This window comes from Sinocyclocheilus rhinocerous, unplaced genomic scaffold, assembly GCF_001515625.1.
Source record: "Sinocyclocheilus rhinocerous isolate Xijiao unplaced genomic scaffold, SAMN03320098_v1.1 scaffold254, whole genome shotgun sequence".
Classification (NCBI taxonomy): domain Eukaryota; kingdom Metazoa; phylum Chordata; class Actinopteri; order Cypriniformes; family Cyprinidae; genus Sinocyclocheilus; species Sinocyclocheilus rhinocerous.
This window is the reverse complement of record NW_015628690.1, coordinates 502,337-523,065: the sequence shown is the minus strand read 5'-3', so window position 1 is coordinate 523,065 and position 20,729 is coordinate 502,337. Positions and strand designations below refer to the sequence as shown.

Below are 20,729 nucleotides of genomic sequence, written 5' to 3'. Positions count from 1 at the left end.
ATTAAAACAATGAATAAATAAAAAAATCTGATTAAGTAAGTAAGCCAGATGATGTACTGTATATGATAAGCTGCGAAGGACATAGGCCTACTCTTTCAATAAAAATGTGCGCCGCTGTAAAATTAAGCGGGAGAAGTTTAGCCTATGCATTCCCGCCATAGATCCCATCAACGTGATAGTACCACAACGACACTTTTTTATTAGGCTACAACAAAATGACAACTTTGCCCCACAACTTGAGATGCTGTAACATTTGTATTAGCAATATTCTTCCCCGCGAACTGATTAGAAAAGTAGTACAAAACCACGCTTAACAAAAGATCTAACATGTCCCACGTGACCGGATGTAATCGACAACCACGACGTACAGCAAACTGCAAGGTCATGTGAGAATAATGTACTTTTATATTTGCATATTTTCAATACTGTTTAAAATTCAGTATACATTATATACCTTACTGTAGTATGCTGTAAAGCTATGTTAGCATTTGATTTTGCACTCAGCTCAGAGGAATATACTGTATTTGTCCTTGGGTTTCACCAACAACCTTGTTTGAAGTCCTGTAATCCAATGTCGTTTTTGGCCTAAGGGCAGTTCAGCTAAAGCAAATAACAAACTAAATTAATTTATAAGCAAATATGTTACATATTCCAAAAACAATATTGATTATAAAACTGAAGCTCATATTAATATTGTCTTGTTGCCTTCATTCCCTGAGCATAGGGGAAATGAGAGTACATGAGAGTTTTTGGTGTGTGTGTGTGTGTGTGTTTCTTTCAGTGTTAGATTAGATTTATTCATAGTAAAAGGATAGTGTTTGGCTTCTTTCAGTGGTCTTGTCAATAGCAGTCCTGTGAGTCATTGCTCTGGCTCCCGGGTTGAAACCACACCCTTATCCTTAAAATTTGAATTCCGCATTGCCAGTGCCATAATCATACTTACAAAGAAACGAAACTCAGTCAAGTACTGCCAGTGCCAGCACATCCACAATCATGGAGGAAACAGCTCCAGCTCTTCATTCAAGTGGATCCAGAGATGTCGAGTGTCATGCATGCGTTGGAAAGAAGCGCAAAGCCGAACAGACTTGTGTGGAGTGTGCATCATCATACTGTGAGCATCATCTTGTCGTGCATAACTCTTTGCACGTGGGAAAGAGGCACAGGCTTGTGGAGCCGAATGCAATGTTGCAGGAGAACATCTGCCCTGATCATGGCAAAATGCTGTTTGTGTACTGCCGCACAGACCAGCTGTGCATCTGTCACCTGTGCATTACTGATAAACACAGAGGTCATGATGTCATCCCAGTGGAAGAGGAAGTGGCCAATAAACAGGTCAGAAATGTGATTTGGAATGCAAAATATCATTCTTAGAAGTCTGGACCAGGACTCGGTGTTTAGTAGTGGTAGGCTGATGTTGGTTTTGCAGTGACCGTTACTATAACTGGAGAGCGACGTGACCAATGGGTGCTATAATGCAATATTTTTGTGATGGGTGTTTCAGAGTCGGTGGCCCTATAGCTAAACAACAAAAAAAGCTACATCTATTGGATATTTCTCTTAACTTTCCCCTTAGAAATTAATAGTATTGGTTAGCCTATTGGTTTCCCTGAATTCCAAGGATTAAACCACACCCAGAATATTTGAATGAATTCACAAAGGTAGAAATTGTAATGTTTAAAAAATTTGTAATACAGTAAGAACAGTAATATTGTAAAATATTATTAAAATTTTAAAAAATCTGTAATATATATATTTAAACATGCAATTTAATATCTTGTGTTATGTATAATGTAATTTATTCCTGTGATGGCAAAGCTGAATATTCAGCAGCCATTCCTCCAGTCTTCAGTGTCATATAATCTCTCAGAAATCATTCTAGTATGCTGTTTTGGTGCTCAAGAAACTTATTATTATCAATGGCAAAAACAGTTGTGCTGCTGTATTTTATTTTTTTAATTGTTTTGAAACTCCTAATAATTATATAGGCTAATGCAATTGAATTATATCTATACTGAGATAAACATATATATTTTTACTGAAGATCTTCTTGAAGATTTTTTTTAGATTTTGGAATTTGACAGTCAGACATGTTTACTGACTGAGGCTGATCATCCAAAAATGGCCAGATACCATTACCAGTGGTTAGCATACATGCTCGACACATTGCTTATGTGGGTGGAATGAATCTGAGTCTGGCCCATGTCATTTATTTCTGTACTATCAGTGCCAATAAAAGACTTAAAAACACTAGAATTTGTACTGAGTTGAGATGCAACTGAACTAAACTAATCTTTTTAAGATTAAGTTGGGGGAGTTGCAGAAGCAGACCGTTGACATTATTGAAGCTAAGGAGAAAGATGTGCAAGAGCTGAGACAAGCTGTAGAGCTTTTCAAGGTTAGAGGGCATTTATCTTTGCTTTGAAACTGTAACTGTCTTTATTTTTAATGGTATTGTATTGCTTGCATAGCTAAAGACATCCACTCTGCTCCTTCTTCATTCTTAGGCTTCAGAAATTAAGGCACTGGAGAAGAATGAGAAGAACTTCATTGAGCTGATCCAGTCTATGAAGGACAATCAAAGCAAAGTGACAGAGCTGATTCAAGGACAGACAAAGTCTGCAGTGAACGAAGCGGAGGGATTCATAAAGACTCTACAGCAGGAGATCAGTAATATGAGGACCTTAGATGCTGATCTAGAACGCCTGCAGCTGCTCTCTCATACAAACACTGATGTTCGATTTCTAGAGGTACAGTGATTGAAAATGGCTGTGAAACAGAAATGAATGCCTGTTGAAATGTCTTGTAAAATCTTCAGGTAAAAGTTCAAGTCACATTCAAGGTGTGTTTTCTCTCTCTACAGAGTGCTGTGTCTCTGCCCTCACTGACTGAGTATAAAAAAACATTCGTCTTCCTTGTGCATCCGTACAATTCTTTTGAGCGTGATTCCATGGCGGTTAATGAACTAATAGAAAAGCTAAACACGACCAGCAAGTTGAGTTTATTCATGATTTCCAGAAAAGGTTAGTAGAAGTTTTCATTTAAATATATTTCATGATTATATTATAGGTACTTCTCAGTTGAAAGGCTGCATTCTAGTGTTTAATGCTGAGAAGAACTCTAACCTGGAAGCCTCAGAAGAACACAGCCTCACTAGTAGTCAGCCTTTCAATTAAAGGATTAGTTCACTTCCAGGATAAAAATTTCCTGATAATTTACTCACCTCCATGTCACCCAAGTTGTTCATGTTTTCTTTCTTCAGTTGCAAAGAAATTACGTTTTTTGAAGAAAACATTCCAGGATTTTTCTCCATACAGTGGACTTCAGTGGCAGCCAACGGGCTTCAAAGGGCTCTATAACGATCCCAGCCGAGGAATAAGGGTCTTATCTAGGGAAACGATCAGTCATTTTCTAAATTTGTTTTTAAAATTTTTATTAGAAAATGACCTATCGTTTCACTAGATAAGACCCTTATTCCTCGGCTGGGATCGTTATAGAGCCCTTTGAAGCTGCATTAAAACTGCAATTTGGACCTTTAACCCATTGGCTGCCATTGAGTCCACTAAATGGAGAAAAATAATTGCTTAATTGCTTTTCGACTGAAGAAAGAAAGACATGAACATCTTGGATGACAAGAGGGTGAATAAATTATCAGGAAATTTTTATTATGGAAGTGAAATAATCCTTTAAGAAGCACCCTATGTCTGCAAATCACCTTATCTATTTTTCTTTGCAGTGAGAAACACTAGAATCGTAAGATCACCACCACCACAGACACAAGAGGAGTTTCTACAGTGTAAGTTTCCAATAGAACTGAACACGCAAAAGCATTTATTTTCTGATTGTCAAGTAATGCAACATAGTCCTTTATTTTTGGTGTACTAATATTGTATCTTTTCATATGTCCATTTATCTATCTCAGATGCATCAAAACTCACTTTTAATACCAACTCAGCACATGAAAGTCTAATCTTGAGGAATGAGAACAAGGAGGTGAAGGCCTCGCACCTGCTTCAGGACTATCCTGAACACACTCAGAGATTTAACTGCAGGGCACAGATCCTGTGCAACGAAGGTCTGAGAGGGTCCCCTAAATATTGGGAAGTAGAGATTGGCGGGGGCACTTGGGTCTGCATTGCTGTGTCCTACCAAGGGATCCGTAGAAAAGGCAAGCAGCGTACACTCTTTGGGAGAAATGCCCAGTCATGGGGACTGCGCTGTAAACGTGTCCATATAGAATTTTGGCATGACAATAAGACAACATTTTCGAAGTTTCAATCATATGGCTCCAAAATAGGAGTGTATTTGGACTACAGGGCTGGAATCTTGGCATTTTACAATGTGTCTGACAACATGAGTCTCATTTATAAGCACCAAACTGTTTTTAAAGAGCCTGTTTATCCTGGGTTCGGACTGGCTGGGAATGGTTCCTACGTGAGACTTTGCGATCCAGTGAAAAATGAGACCAAAACATCCCTTTCTTCTCCATTAATGTTTGGTAGTTTGTAAGTTGTAGTGTTTACACATGCAGCTGTCATGAAATGCATCTTATTCTCAAATATGCAATCATTCATTAGGATTTGGAGGAAGGATGTGTTTTTTTTGCATGTAGACACGTGGTGGCAGCACTAGATAAGTTTTGAATTCAGCCTTTTTATATCAGCATCTGTAATTATGAACAGCTCAAGTTTAGCCAAGAATAACCAAAGAGGAAAAAAATCCATGTTTTGTATTATATGAATCATTGCATGTTTATTGAATGTTTGATTTTATATACTGTTTTTAAACTATAGCAATATGCATAATCTCTATTTTTAACATCTTCTGAATATTTATGAAATTATTGCACATCTCCTTATGCTAATGTTGCAAGTGCTTATCCATTTCACATCTGCTGATCTGAATGGAAATCTGTCGTCCTATCTAATCCTTCCGCCACATCCACATACTATATCTGTTCCTGTTCCCACTATCTGTCTATATTTTATTTCTCCGTTATGCATTAGTCCGTCTCTCCTGTCATGCTCCCTTCAGGCTGCACTCTTCTACTATTCCAACAATTATACCTACATGGTCTCTTTTTCTCCCTTAAACCACACAAATGCACATACTAACACACACGCACATCATCTCATTCAGCAGATATATACCGAGGCCCAGAGGGTTGGTACAAGGGACAACACCAAAGCCAGTCGCCTCCTGCCCTTCCCCCTGCTACCCACCCTTCCAAACACAAAATCAGCCTAGGGGTAAGTGTAGGGCAGACACGGTTTCAACAGAGCAAGCAATGCCAGAGCAACAGAGAAGCACAGGAAATGTGTGTAGAGGGAAGGATAGGCACTAATAGCGAACATCATAGAGAGAGAAAGTGTGCCATGGTCCTCAGGGAGCCCATTTACAGTTCTGTCCAATCACAGACATCATTTTCTGCCTGTATTATCCTTTTATGAGTGACGGGGATTTTAAAATACTCTATTATGAAAGAAACCATTTCTCTCACAGCCAAGGACACTGACACTAGTCTCTATAAATACCCGTTTTTAAACACTGAGTCACCGTATAGACTCGAAACGGTAGGCACAAACACCTCCTAGCAATTACCCAGTAGGCAGATGCTGAGGTCTGTCACTCTTGCTGCTAACAAGGTGCATGACTCTCTTGATGCTGTTGGAGTAAGTTGTTGTATAATACACAGTTTTCTCTCTCACACTGATGTATTTCCTGTTGAATAAAGAGGTTTGGCTGGGACATATTAGATGGCTTGTCACTGTTTTTTTTTTTTTAATTAATAGCCCTATAGGCTAGTCAGTTGCAAGTGGTCTTGGGGGAGGGACTTATTCTAAAGAGCATTTGATTGGACAAAAATTTGTACAGGGCAAGGTGAGTCATCAATATGTATGGTCTGCTTTCCCAAACTAAAAGTGCTATTTTGCTAAAAGTTAATTTTGTCAACATTTAAGCGAACACTAGCATATTTATTACCCTCAAAGCTAACAGATGTGCAAGAAAATCCACAGAACATTTCCTGCCTGATTTTCTACCTGTTATTATGGACCTATCTGGTGAACGTGATTTCACCAAGTCCAATCAACCAATGAGAATTGAGGGATAAGTTTACAGGAAATGTCAATTTTAGCCTTACAACCAGAGTTAGGTGCTTCTACACCCTTGTTATTCAACTATCATTTCCCTCTGATTTTAGGGATAAAGTAGGGGTAGGGATAGGGTTAGGTCTATGTTTTTGGACAATAATGTTGATCCAGGATCAACAAAAAATGTTGATCCAGGAACATGTCTTACCTGGCAAAATCACGACGACCCTGTCGAGCTAGCTAGCTATACACTGTAGTATACTTTTAAATGAATACTTATGGAAATAATTTACTTAAAGTAATTAAACATTTATATTGAAGAAGTTGCAATTTATTACATTTCAAATGTATTATCTTTAAATTTAATACGACATAAACTTAAAATTATAATCAAGTACTTAACGTGCATTAGCATGTTAGTAAACCCTTCAAAATAAGCTTCTTTAAAGCATGACACAATATTATTAAAACATGGGGATTTATATTGTACTTTAAAGTAAAACTCTATCATCTATCTATCTATCTATCTATCTATCATCTCATGCACGTCTATATATTATTAAGTCAAAAAGATGAAAGGACTTGAGTCATGTTCCCATCCAGGCACAAACCTTGCGTTTGCATTATTAATTCATCGCTTTACATACAGTAGATACATGCACACTTGTGTGTGAACTCCTCTCTCATGCCCTCCTCCTCCTCCCCTCGCTGGCTCTCTACAGTATGATATGTTTATAGGCAGTGGCTGAGAGAGAGCCAGCATTATAGCTGCTCCTGCTTGATAAGGAAAGCAAGAGGAGAGGGCGCTGGACGTCATGGCATCCAAAGACACCGTCGCGACTGCTTTTCTCACCGTGAGTCGGGAAATGACAGGTGAATAAATCCAATCGCTCTTTTTCTTCTTCCTATCCTACATTTGACGCGCGCACCGTGGGATTTGTTAAGCGCGTCCCCGCTCGCTGCCGGTGCTTTGTGTTTTAGTGGTTTGAAATCTTCACAGCGCTGAATGTTTGGTAAGGTGGCAGATTTGTGGAGATGTAATGATTTCTCATACAGATTGCATGTGATTAACGGTAGAATCATTCATTTCGCGGGTGAGCATGTGTGCTTATGGTCGCTTTAATGACGGTCACTTCGTGTCCATCTTCAAAAGACTAAATTTGTGCAAATCGATCAGTTCGTTTCCTGTATGTATGTGTGTGTGTGTGTGTGTGTGTGTGTGTCTGTTGCGTTCTCCTGCAGTGTGTAGGTAGTTGTGTGTGTGCGCGCGCGCATGATGCTGTTCTCTCTTTGATGTGTCTCAGATATGAGTTACTTTCAGTTCTTTACACATTTGCGTATCGCTGCTGACGCAAGTTCACGGAGAGGCTGATACACTTCAGTCACATTCATCATGTGTGTCTTCAGGGCTGATGGGCACACACACACTCATCATAGAGGCCGTCATCTTTGCGCACGGTGATGCGTCCTCCTCACACTTACTGACACATACAATGACACTGCTAGAAGCAATGCTAGAAATGATAACTTGTTAACTGGTTTACCATATACTCTATCACACACACACATATGTGACCATGGACCACAAAACCAGTCATAAGGGTCCATTTTTTTGAAATTGAGATTTATACATCATCTGAAAGCTGAATAAATACGCTTTGTTAGGACAGGACAACATTTGGCCGAGATACAACTATTTGAATATCTGGAATCTGAAGGTGCAAAAAAAAAATCGAAATATTGAGAAAATTGCCTTTAAAGCTGTCCAAATGAAGTTCTTAGCAATGCATATTACTAATAACATTTTTTAATTTTTATATATTTACAGTAGGAAATTTACAAAATATCTTCATGGAACATGATCTTATTATCCTAATGATTTTTGGCATAAAAGAAAAATCGATAATTTATTTATTGTTGGCTATTGCTACAAATATACCCATGCTATGACTGGTTTTGTGGTCCAGGGTCACATATATAGACATATATAGTGTGAGACAACACATTATCTTATCGTAAAGTTTTTTTTATTGTCTTATAATTAACAGTGATATTGAGTATTTAACAAGGCAATACATATACTTTTATGGTAATATCAGGGTTGTCACTTTAATTTACAGGGCACAGGACCAAATTATTGGGACCAGTAAGATAGGGGACCTTAATATGCCCCCATTGCTTTGGGCCCGGGACAGTGTTCCCATTTGTCTTTCCCTGTCGATGGCTCTGGGTAAAATATTTTAAAGTTCATAGCTTTTATAAGTATAATCAACTTATAATTTATGGGGAAAGTGGCATTCCCATAATTATTTGCGTGAAATTGTTTGAATTTATATTAAAAAAGAAATGGTATTAATTAGGCTATGTACATTACATTAGAGTGTTTAAGTTATTTAGTTCATGTTTATTGCATTATTCTGCCATTTGCAGTGTTTGTGATGATGTTTGTGTGAGTGACACTGTTCATTCTATTACTGGTCACTGGAGAGGCTAATTTTGATGAATTGTGAGTCATCATGTAGCCTTCCATTGTACCATTTGTATCATTATCAGCACTTTTGCAGTAATCTGCAGATTCTAATAGCTCAGATAGGATGGTGTATTAATATTGTTTTCCTTTTGGAAAGCTGAAAAGTAAAAAATGGTGAACAGTCACGACTAAAATATAGCCTAAACTTTCTCATACATACTGTAGAGTAAATTCAGATCAATTGAGCCGCTTTAGACAATAAACATCTCAATAGCAATATGCCTGAATTCATGCTATCTAAATTGTAACCTAAAATCTTGATGTGTTAAAAAGGTAAAATTACAAAAGAGCACAAATACAAATAAAACAATAAATTTGGAAAATGTTCAATCAGTCGAAATAAACCCACCTCAACACCAAGCTTATTTCACGGCTACCTGCTAAATAAATATATAAATGCATGTAGATTATTGATTTGAGCTGCAATTATTGGATTATGTGAGAAGGAAGAGACCATAGAGTGACGTGAGAAACATGAAACTGGTGTAGTGTAGGACAAATATACATTTAAGTTATTACATGATAAATATTTGACCGGTCATTTCAGAATGGCATGTAATCAGCTAAAGTAAACAGTCCAGAGTAAAATAAAAAAGGAACAATAAGCACATTTAACAAAAATGAAACATTAAAATGGCAACATTAACTGAAGATGAAAAATAAGACTAGATATAAAAATAATAGTTAGCAAAGGTTTAGTAATGGGGGAATAGTGGGCATGACAGATCACCTACCACCATATGAAGGACAGTGATTGAAGACGTTCTGTGCTGCTAGAAAACAGCAGCCTTTAGATTCCCCTAATAAAAAGGGGAGCAAAATCACAAATGTGTGATCTCTCTCTCCATCTCTCTTTCTCTCAGTCACCACTTCTTTCATCTGTTCTAAATCTCACTCCATCACTTATTCCTTTTTTTTTTTTTTCATCTTCTCTTTCGCTCTTTCTTTGTGCACATTTACATATCCCTCCCTACCCCATTTACCCATTTATTTATCCCCCTGTGACTCGCTGTAATGGAAACATGTGCTCTAGTTTTGCCCTTTGCTGTTCTTAGTGTCTGTCAGAAAGCCTAGGATCCCGTGATTGGGTCTTACACAGATTAAAGTTGATTGCGACTGCATTAACTGTTTGTCTTGCTCTGATCCTTCTCTCCCTCTCTCTCTCCTCTGTTATTCCTTCTTCTGCTCGCTCTGCCTTTCTGTTCCTTCACGGAGTCTTTCCTCTTTATAAAAGTTTAAAATGCATATTCCAGGAATTAGATCACAAGTTTAAAATGTGATTGTTCGCACGTACATATACAGTACGTGCGAAGCCCGATAAAAAGTATGACTTTTCTCATTTATTTTCTGCTTTTGCTTTGAAGCACATCTTGAAGTGCTTTTTATTTGTGTTGCTATGTACAGTATGCATGCAGAAAGACCACCTACACAAGTGGACATGGTGTAAAAATACAGCATATGGGTATAAAGCAGTCATTTTCTAACCCTGCGTGCAGTGAAAATATGTTTGAGATAGATAGAGTGCTTCTCCTGCCGTTAATGCATCGCCTTTCTATTTTGCAGAGAGCATCAGACGAGTTATCGACAAGACATCAATCAAGTTGATGAGAGCTATCAAAGTAGAGAACAAGAGTGGCAAATCAGAAGATCGGATTCTGGTAAGGCACTGCATTTAACTTCCATATTTAACTGCATTAACTATCCATATGTCCTTAAAAGGTCAGTTGACGCAAATTAAAATTGTGTCGTCGTTTACCATCAGGTTGGTCCAAATTTCCCAAAATGTTTGTTCTTCAGTATATTTGATTATGTATGTGTGATAAATTTTTGGACATGTATTGAATTTATTTAATACACAAGTTTCACAATTTGAGTTGAATTACTGAAATAAATGAACTTTTCCACGACATTCTAATTTATTGAGATGCACCTGTATATATCCATCATAAATATATATATTTATGTTTTAAATAACAGCATATATCATCATATAGGTTTTATTAAGGTCTACATATAAACATTTATCAGGTATCATATATGGCAATATCACTCTTGATAATTGATATAGGGCAATATATATGTGTGTTGTATATTACATTTCAGTATAATTCTTTATTTTACATATAATTACAAAAGAGACCTGAAGCTTTCAGGGCTCAAAAAAGAAAAGAAAAAAAGAATGCAAAAGCACCATAAAAGAGCCACAGAGATTTTTCTCAGGACTTCTTCCAAAGCCATAAACAGACTGAAATGCATGCAAGGTAATTTTAAGAAATGTAAAAAGTCCTTCACTGATGATGTTCACTTCTGGTTAGCTGTGACTGGATCATTGAGTCAGTGTGTTGAATTCAAAAACTGAATTAGTTTGATTCGTGAATGATTCATTCAGACCATTCAGCTCTTGACTGAAGCAGCCTGCTGTTTACAGGCTTAAAGCTTCAGTCCCTGTTCTGAAACAGTGTTCCACTAAAGAAAGTCATCCAGGTTTGGAACAATATGAGGATGAGTTTTGAAATTATGTAAACATTTCATTTTCATGTTTTTTGAGTGAAGTAGTCCTTTAAAAACCCATCAGCATTGGGTAAACGTGTGCATCCACTTTGTGCCTTTATTTTGTGCTTCTATTATGCAGCTGTAACAAAAACAATGAGACTAAGACTTTAACCTTTCCTCCTCTGTAATGGTGTGTGCAGTGTTTACTGCCTGCTGGTTGGGTTGTTTTTGCCAAGTCCATTTGGAGAATGGGCAGTGGAATCAATGATAAAAGCAATGTACGTGTGATGGTGCACACACACAAACAGAAATCGCTGGAGACCGGACCCCTGCTGAGCTGTGAGCATTACTGCGGCCATTGAGTCTCGGTGGGTCTGAGGGACCGACCGACTCTATTGGGAGTGTGTGCGAGATGGAGGATGGTGAGAGAAGAGGTGGCATACGAATGCCAGTGTGTGTGTGTGTGTGTGATAGTCACTTCAAGACCATTGAAAGCAGCTGGAGACTTGAAATGCCAGGGTTTGGAACCACAAAAGCTAAATTAATCATCCAGATTGGTTTCAAACACACACACACACATACAGAGTGAAGGAGGTGACTGAGGTGAGGAATCAAACTAATTTCCTGCTGAGTGTCAATGGACTGTTGTTGACACAAACCCTGAGAGATCTTCCTTTTCTACGCTTGATATCAAAACAATTTTGACAGATATTGCTAGTAAATTTCACAAATAATTACAAAGAATTGGAAACTAACAGTGAATTAACTGTGACATTTTGAAGTAGAATAACTGAAATAGTATTTTCTTGTAAAATGTATTCAGATTATCTTGTTTTATCTTATTTTATTAAATACCCCCTGTGGTGAAAATCTATTTTTAACACTGTTTGTCTGCTGTTTTTAATATGCTTCAAGACAAAATTGGTTAACACCACTGCTCAGCATGTTCCCTTTAAAGCTGCAGTGTAGCAAAACAGTCTCTAAAAATGTGGTTTGAAACCAACCCTGTTTCTACTGTCGCAAACATTTCACCAAGCTCGTCAACTGGGATGGGATTTTTCATATCACTAGCAAATCATTTCTACCTAAGGTTGCTGATTTTCAGAAGGTAACTCTCTGAGACGGTGAACAGGAACATGGTTTGTGTTATATTAGCTACACGTTATTTGCTGTTCAATAACATAGTTACTCCTTGATATTAGTTACCGTTACGTGTCTGATGATGTAGCCACAAAAGCTAAATTAATCATCCAGATTGGTTTCAAACACACACACACACATACAGAGTGAAGGAGGTGACTGAGGTGAGGAATCAAACTAATTTCCTGCTGAGTGTCAATGGACTGTTGTTGACACAAACCCTGAGAGATCTTCCTTTTCTACGCTTGATATCAAAACAATTTTGACAGATATTGCTAGTAAATTTCACAAATAATTACAAAGAATTGGAAACTAACAGTGAATTAACTGTGACATTTTGAAGTAGAATAACTGAAATAGTATTTTCTTGTAAAATGTATTCAGATTATCTTGTTTTATCTTATTTTATTAAATACCCCCTGTGGTGAAAATCTATTTTTAACACTGTTTGTCTGCTGTTTTTAATATGCTTCAAGACAAAATTGGTTAACACCACTGCTCAGCATGTTCCCTTTAAAGCTGCAGTGTAGCAAAACAGTCTCTAAAAATGTGGTTTGAAACCAACCCTGTTTCTACTGTCGCAAACATTTCACCAAGCTCGTCAACTGGGATGGGATTTTTCATATCACTAGCAAATCATTTCTACCTAAGGTTGCTGATTTTCAGAAGGTAACTCTCTGAGACGGTGAACAGGAACATGGTTTGTGTTATATTAGCTACACGTTATTTGCTGTTCAATAACATAGTTACTCCTTGATATTAGTTACCGTTACGTGTCTGATGATGTAGAGAGCGATACATAAAACACATTGCTATTCTGATACATTGACTTGTAGATGACATCTTCTTCGGAATCAGTTTGTGGTTCAAATATACGTATATGACTACATTAATCCATTATTGCCACTTGCCATTGTGTAGTGTTTATTGCTTCTATTAACCAAGTGAAAGTGGAGCAGGTTTTCTGAGCTGGTGTGATTGAGTGGAGGCGGGGACTAATTTGCATGTTCATGGTTCCGTGTATAATAAATGAGGTAAGGGTGTAGAGTTTATATATTTAAGCCATTATAAGGCATGAAGAAATTATTTTCAGAGTTAAAATGTTTAAGTATGTCATTTTCATTATCAAAGATAAGTTTGAAGTGATAAAATTAGTGACTGCAGGGGGACTTAAAAGGAAAAAAATGAAAGGAAAGTCCACCCAAATTAAAGTTCAGTCAGTACTCAGCCACATATCATTTGGCACCTGTGGAACACAGTAAGAAAAGTTTAGCAGAATGTTCTTGCTGCTCTTTTCCATTCATTAAAAGTGAATACTGACTACAGTACAAACAATTAAACTGAATTTTCATTTTTGGGTGAACTATTCCTTTAATCTCACCCCTCCTGCCAATCTGCCTTGGTTTCTCTTCCTCTTTCTTACTCTATTTATATTAGCATCTTCTTCACCCTTCCCCCTCCGCTGTGTCTTAGACAGCTCTTTTTTCTTTCTCTGTCATTGTTCTGTACTTCCCATTATATGCTTTACTCAGGCTCGCTTCTCTGTTCTGTCAGATTGATGTCAAGTGTGTATTTTCGGTAGTTTAATGTGCTTATGATTGTGGATGGTTAGAAATTGTGCCCAAAGAGCAAGGCAAATTTAAATGTAGGTCCGACACTATGACGAGAGCTTGGGGGTATACAAAAACACACACACACTTACATCCAGTGTAGAGATATTTGCTTGTGGTCTGTCACTCGCTCACTGTGTGTGTGTGTGTGTGTATGTGTGTGTGTGTGTGTGTGTGTGTGGTGGGATGCCAACTGTACCAGCTTACAAAACACACCCTCATCTGCACATCAATCCATACACACACACACACACACACACACACACAAATCTCTGGCCCCGATACAGTTGTGTAGAGCACTCAGCAAGACATCAGCTCAAGCCTTGGGGCACGGCACTAAAAAATATCGCTCAAACACACTTTTTCGTACACGTTCACTTAGAGATCACACAGTCTTATGTGCGCACACACATACAGAGTATATATTTTGTGGGCCCACAGCAGAGAGCAATGGTGTGATGTTGGAAGAGGGGATGGGATAAGAGCTGGGCTTGGTGAACAAGAACACACCAGGGAGAGGCTCGCGAGAGGGGGCAATGGAGAGAGAGAGCTAGCGAGGGGGTGGGCGGCAGAGGAGATTGCTTGTTTTGAAGCCCCAAATGTCGCCTTTTCTTCCCCTTCAATTATTTATCTCGGTCTGTCGCTTCAGTTTTTCCTCTCCTGTGGAATAATAGGCCAATTAAAGGCTGTGATCGCCACAGTGAGTGACGTGAAGACTTCCTCAGATCCAGGCTGTCCGCACCACCACCCTGTCTGCTGGACCGTACTCATGCGGAACGGTTCCTAGCTGCAATGACTGGCTTAGTGGCATGCTTAAATTCAGACGCCGTGATTTTATTTGGATATTTCTCACAAGATTTTGTTGTTTTGAAGTACATGATTGTTAATGGGCAGTTGACAGCACTGGTGGTGTCTTGCAGTGTGACTTGCAATTCATCTAAAACTACTTATATGAATTCTTATATAATTCAATTTTTTATTTTAATTATATAATTTTTATAATTATTATGTGTGCAGTTTTATGACCTCGTTTTAAATATATTTTATGGAATTTACTTACTCTAATGAATTTACTTGGCAAAGTGCATTTGTCACTCTGCAGAACCAATTGCAAAAAGTTTTAAAAATGGCCTTTAAAATGGTAAAACTATAAACTGTGAAATAGTGAACAGTCACAGCACCTAGCCTAAATATTACGTTTTAGTGCCACATTATAATAATAAAAATAATAATAAAAAACTATGATTTTGAGAATAAAGTTGTAATGTTTCAATAATAATTATGCCTTTAATGAAGAAAGTCACTATAAAACATTTTACAAGAATGCCCCTTTTATATTTTTTCCTTATGGCTTTAATGTCATAATGCTACTTTATTATCTTCAAAATATTACTACTTTAATCTTGTAGTATTATGACTTCACAGCTTTATGGCCTTAACTGTCTTTACGCTTTATGTTCTTTTTTTAAAACATGGTATTAAAAACTGTTGTAAAATATACCTTTTTGATTAAAAATAAAATACATGTCATGATTTGTAAACGTAACTTTTACATACGACTTATGAGCTTTATTAAATCAACACTCTGGATTAAATACCAGTTAAACTTCATTAACATTATATTTACAGAAATGAACATACTGTACAGTGGAAGTCTATGGTGCAGCTGTTTGTTGTCCCATAGACCTCCATTATAACTGCATAACTGTCAATATATTGTTTACAGCTAGTAGCTTAGCTTGTATTTAACCCAGAATAATCCTTTAATGTGCTGATAAATTCACATTAGATCTTTAAATATAAAAACTAACAAGGATTATGGGTGTACCGCTCAGGGTAATGCGCTTTCTCTGGTCTAAGAAGTATCTTAGAGTTGCACAACTGCTGCATTATGATAGTAGTGGCAGGGTAAAGACGAGTAGCCTAATGTGATACGAGGCGCTTAAGGAGAAGTCTGCGGTGCAAGGATAACCTGTGGAGATGTTGAGAGGCAGTGACTATGGGGGATTGCACTGCAGTCTGGACGGATGTGATGCAAGAGACAAGCCGATCCACATCCGAAGAGGAAGAGAGATGGAGTGAGATATACAGTATAAAGAGTAGATATGGTGTGAAAAGTATCCCTTTTGGTTTGTTTAGAGTATAAAGAGTATGACCTAAAGCTGAGAGTATTTTTCAAAATACATAAAATTGTCTTTTAAACAGATAAATATTCTTGAGATGCACAATTGTGTGATATTGAGTGGATTCCATTCAAAAGTGTGCATCATTGTGCCATACTATGAAAGACAGCACTTGAATTGAGCACTCCGAAGAGAGGGCAAAGGCCATTACTGTTTCACAGTAACAATTTAATTTGAATTCTGAATGTTGCCTTGAAATTCAGGCTTATATAGATTCTTATACTGTAGCAAGCAAAACTTCTGTGTCAATTTGGTCTTTAATTCATATTTATTTTTGTACTGCAGCAAATAAATGAATAAATAATAACAAAATAAATTAATAAATAAATCCAGCTACTGGAATCTGTTCCACCACCCCATGCTATGAGATGTTTTTGTAGTGGCTTGAAAGTATGCGGATGAATCTTAACCAGCATCAGTTTGATAAATATTAGAACCTGCTTGTATAAGAAACATGGGAGGAACAAAATCCAATGGCAAGCAATTCAGCTGCCAAAATATGTTCCCCCACCCCATGCGGAGACATGTTGATGTAGTGGCTTAAAATCGGTTGATTTTATTTTATATGAGGATGAATCCTGACCAGTATCAGTTTATTAAATATTAGAGGCTCCTTTTACAAGAAACATGGAGGAAATGATGAAATCTGATGATGAAAAATGAATTTAGACTTTACACACACACACACACACACACACAATGGTAATAAAATGAAATTTTATTTTTGATAATTTTTTTTTAGTAATAATAATATTTGTAATTACTATTTTTTATTATTATTTTTTTTTTTGGTGTTTTTGTCTTTTATATTGATAGGACAGATCAGAGCTGACAGGAAGCGAAGAGAGAGAGGGGGGCGGGATCAGGAAAGGTCCTCGAGTCAAAATTTGAACTCAGGACGCCCGTAGTGCAACGGCGCAGTATGTCGGTGCCGCCATAATATTTGTTATTATGAATAATTATTTATTTAAATGAATCATTTCAAGTTGTAAGTCTTACACACCTTTGCCTCTCAAGTAAATTTTCTTTAAGGATGTTTAGGTATTTTTTTGGAAAAACATTGATTTAGAAAAAAATATATTAAAAAATTCTTAATATAAGATAAATGTACTTTTTAACTAAAAATATTTATACTTTGTTTAACTTATTTATACTACTTGTATTGTTAGTGCAGTATGTCAAATTACACTTATATGAAGTCTTGAAAATGAAATGAAAAGTCAGTGATTATTTACTCACCCTGGCGTTGTTCCAATCCCTTCTTAAATTTGAAAAAGTGTTTTAGGGGTATACGAGGGTTTGATGAAAATCAAACTGAAATGTAATGTATTATTTAACAAAAATCCTAACCTTGGCTTTTGGTCTTATGTGCACAACCATGTGTTCATGAAACTCTATTAGCACAGCAGTTCACTCTGACTGTTGGAATATACAGGGTGGTGCATGGGACCATTCAGTGATACTCTTGTGTCTTTTTTTTAAAGCTTGATGTTGGTCACTATTCACTGCCATTATAAGCACAAGTGCAAACAGGTCTTTTTTTAATTATAGGCATTATAACAACACCAGGGTGAGTAAATAATAAATGAATGGGTGAACTAACCCTTTAACTAAAAAGAAGACAAAAATACTCATTAAGAACAGGCTTGCAATGCAGAAAACTACATAAGTAACATACTTCCTCCAGTCTTAAGCTTTTAGCCCCTCCTCTCTGTCTTTGTCTTTCTATCTCTCTTTTATTTCCTCTCTTGTTCTCTCACTCTGGGCTTTAGTTACAGAGCTGCTTTGATTCCAAGACTTTTAATCATCAGTGAATCTGGAGCACACGGCATTTCAGCCCTGATCCGTCCTTCCTTCTATCCTCCTTTCTCACTCTTTATTCCTCTCATCTCTTCGCTTCTTAAGTTCAGTACAGTTAAGACGCGGACCTGCCGCGGGAGTAGATCCACGCTCTTCCTCTCACCTACAAAGGCTGACAGCCGAAATGGGTCCGTCTTAGGCAATGATACCTGCGTGCAAGCAAGTCGGTGTGATGTGTCTGAGAAGAGATGTACAGGGGCATGTTTGGAGCAATCTGCTGCTCTTTTCGAGTTTCCTGGGCACAGCGCTGACGTGTCCCCAACACCCTTTGAATTATGGGTCGTGTTTGAAGTGTCAAGCCAGATCCCTGACATCATATGATTAATATAAACCCTCTCCCTTCTGCACACACAAACCTCCCCTCCCTCACACACACACATCCTCATATCTCTCATTCTTTGAAGTCGGTACTGAGAGGTGGTGGATGATTTTTAGGGCAAGTGTTGAACCAGTCTGATCTCCTCAGGCTCGAATGGTCTATGAAAGCCACGGACTGAAGTCGTCCCGTCTACCTTCCACGTCTGCAATCGCAGGATGAAAGTGTTTTTTTTGCAGCTTAACGAGTGGATGCGGTGGGTGGCTGTCTCAGTCAAACCACCTGACCTCTGACCCCCTACTCGGAGGACAAGTATAGTTGCAGACAAAGCCGACCTTGCTTGGGCCCATCCTCTGCAGTTTTCCTCACAAAAAGGCTTGCTCAACAGGGCTCGGATCCAATAATGAATACTAATGTTGATATCATTATATGCTGGATGCCATATTCTGGTTGCGCTCAACAGCAGGGTGAGTAATGTGCGTCGTAGCTTAACTGCTGCATTCATTACCATGCGATCAGCCACGGTCCCCACCCATGCAATGTGTTAGGTAGTCTTTGATGTATTCTGATCCGTTCCTTAATTGGGGGTCCCCCCTCTTCCATCCATCCATGCAAACTCGGTCAAGTCCAAACACCCCAGCGGGCTTTAATAATTAATGTGGCTGTTTACGTGCCGATCTTTTGTGTCTGCTTCCTTTGATAGTAAAGCCTTTGATGAGTAGACGACACTTTCTGGTTGCCAAACTGACTTTTCCTTCCTCTATCTGTTTCTCTCGCGTCATCTCTCTTTCTTGAGGGGCGTATTTATATAACTAAGTTTTCCTGACCCGTTATTGAGTTTTGAGGTGGGGTGCACTCTCTAAAATGTCATCTCGTGATCAATGGTTGTGTCTCTGTTAACTCTGACAAAGCATCGAGAACTTCCTTTACACAAAACGCCCCAAACATCCAACCCAAGCCTCCATCAAAGCCTATACGAATACCCGCCATCAAAGCCTATACAAAGTCTTTATTAAGGAGAAATCTGGGATCTCCATGTCTCTGTTTCTTCTTCTTGGTGGGGTGCCATTAGTAATACATTGGAGGGAGGCCTTGAAGAATCGAAAGCGACAGGGCAGAAACAGAATAGCGTGAAGGAGGGTGAAGAAACCAGGGGGCCTAGGTTGTGGGGGCCGCACTGAATCAGAGGAAACAGGGATTTTTGAGTTGTATTGAAGAGAGGATTTGAGAATATACATAGTAGATCAGACAAAGAACATCTCGAGATGAGTGGAAGAATGTTGGAGAGGGAAAAAAGGGCAGTAATATGGAAACTGGTTGATGTTTAGATCAGTAGTTCTCAAACTTTTTGACTCAAAGGCCCCCACTGTTTACTGAGCATTCAAATGACCCTTGTATAATATATCATTAATATAAATTATTTTTTTATAATAACATATTGATTAAATCATTTTAAGTCATCCTGCAGCCCCTAGTGGGCCTTGGCCTGCTTTGTTGAAATTCACTGGTTTAGATCATGAGGAAGGGAGTGATTGGTGTGTGGGGTGTGACAAAGGCCTAAATGAAGTATGCTAATGAAGAATTTAAATTATGAATGAGATTACGAGGTTTCTCCAGACCTTACCATGCTATTTCACACACACACATACACACTCACTCTCAAAATATAGTACAATCCTTATTTTCATGTTTCTGTAATCCTCAGACATCACACAAATCCTTCTTCCTTCCTCTCTGCGCCTACTCATCTGTCTGTAACGCCGTTCGGCCTCACTTCAGTACACATGCGAAATCCATAAACAACAGCACCCATAGAAGTGCCCAGTGTACACAGTTTCTCTATAAATTTGTTATAGAACTGTAAGACTAGAACAACCTCAGACACTTTGATCTTCTAAGATACAGACAATACAATCACAGTGTATTAAAGTACAGGCATCTGTTTCCACATCTCACTGAGAGAAGATGCAGGAAAGCATTTGTTCTTTTTCTTCCATTTTCTTCCCTTCGCTCAGCTCACTCAGTATGGTCAATAGCAAAATATAATGTTCTACATGAATGCAAGTGATATTTACAGTCATGATTGTCTGTATGTAAATGTCTCAGTGCAACTGGTACAATCTTACAAGAAGTAAACTAAAAGATAATAAAGATCCTAGTTCAGAGATATTTTGCTTATTGTAGAGGGTGTGTCCTTTCCCAGTGTATTTCATGAAAATCACCATCTATCCCCAAAAGGTGTAAACTCTTCACGTCTAGGCCTTGATCAATGCAAATTCCAATTGTTCGTTCCTGTCTCCATTTGGAAGATGTTTGTCTTGATCTGAGTATTTAATGTTGCAAGAAGATCTACACGATTCTGTAGCCAGATGAGCCCATAGTGTGGAGTGTGAAAGCGCGTGCGCATTTTACTTTCACTTTCAAATAGCGGCAATTCGGCGTAAAGCAATTATTCGTTTTTAGTTCGTTTGAATTTTCCCTCTTTTCCTCGCTTTCCGTCGCTTTTAA

General features: G+C 37.9%; 2 protein-coding genes across 6 annotated transcripts in view; both read left to right on the top strand.

The window, feature by feature from the left end:
- Positions 1–327: 327 nt before the first annotated feature.
- Positions 328–5,742, top strand: LOC107738200 (tripartite motif-containing protein 16-like). The gene is made up of 7 exons (XM_016549935.1): positions 328–386; positions 948–1,332; positions 2,300–2,395; positions 2,505–2,747; positions 2,861–3,020; positions 3,734–3,793; positions 3,920–5,742. The coding sequence occupies exons 1-7, from the start codon at positions 328–330 to the stop codon at positions 4,504–4,506; spliced, it is 1,590 nt and encodes a 529-aa protein (XP_016405421.1). The 3' UTR covers positions 4,507–5,742.
- Positions 5,743–6,833: 1,091 nt separating this feature from the next.
- carmil3 (capping protein regulator and myosin 1 linker 3) overlaps positions 6,834–20,729 on the top strand; it is a 69,296-nt gene continuing 55,400 nt past the window's right edge. For 3 of the 5 annotated variants that reach the window (XM_016549818.1, XM_016549819.1, XM_016549815.1), the window contains exons 1-2: positions 6,834–6,962; positions 10,183–10,277. In XM_016549818.1, the coding sequence (XP_016405304.1) occupies positions 6,905–6,962; positions 10,183–10,277 (153 nt within the window). In that variant the 5' untranslated portion in view covers positions 6,834–6,904. Of the gene's footprint in view, positions 6,963–9,837; positions 10,082–10,182; positions 10,278–20,729 lie in introns of those variants that run through there. The other 2 variants (XM_016549817.1, XM_016549816.1) reach the window with 2 other exon arrangements.

Coding starts and splice junctions, on each gene's coding strand:
- LOC107738200 (XM_016549935.1), top strand. CDS start 328: ATGTCCCACGTGACCGGATGTAATCGACAACCACGACGTACAGCAAAC. Junction 1,333..2,299: donor AGGAAGTGGCCAATAAACAG/GTCAGAAATGTG, acceptor AATCTTTTTAAG/ATTAAGTTGGGGGAGTTGCA. Junction 2,396..2,504: donor AAGCTGTAGAGCTTTTCAAG/GTTAGAGGGCAT, acceptor CTTCATTCTTAG/GCTTCAGAAATTAAGGCACT.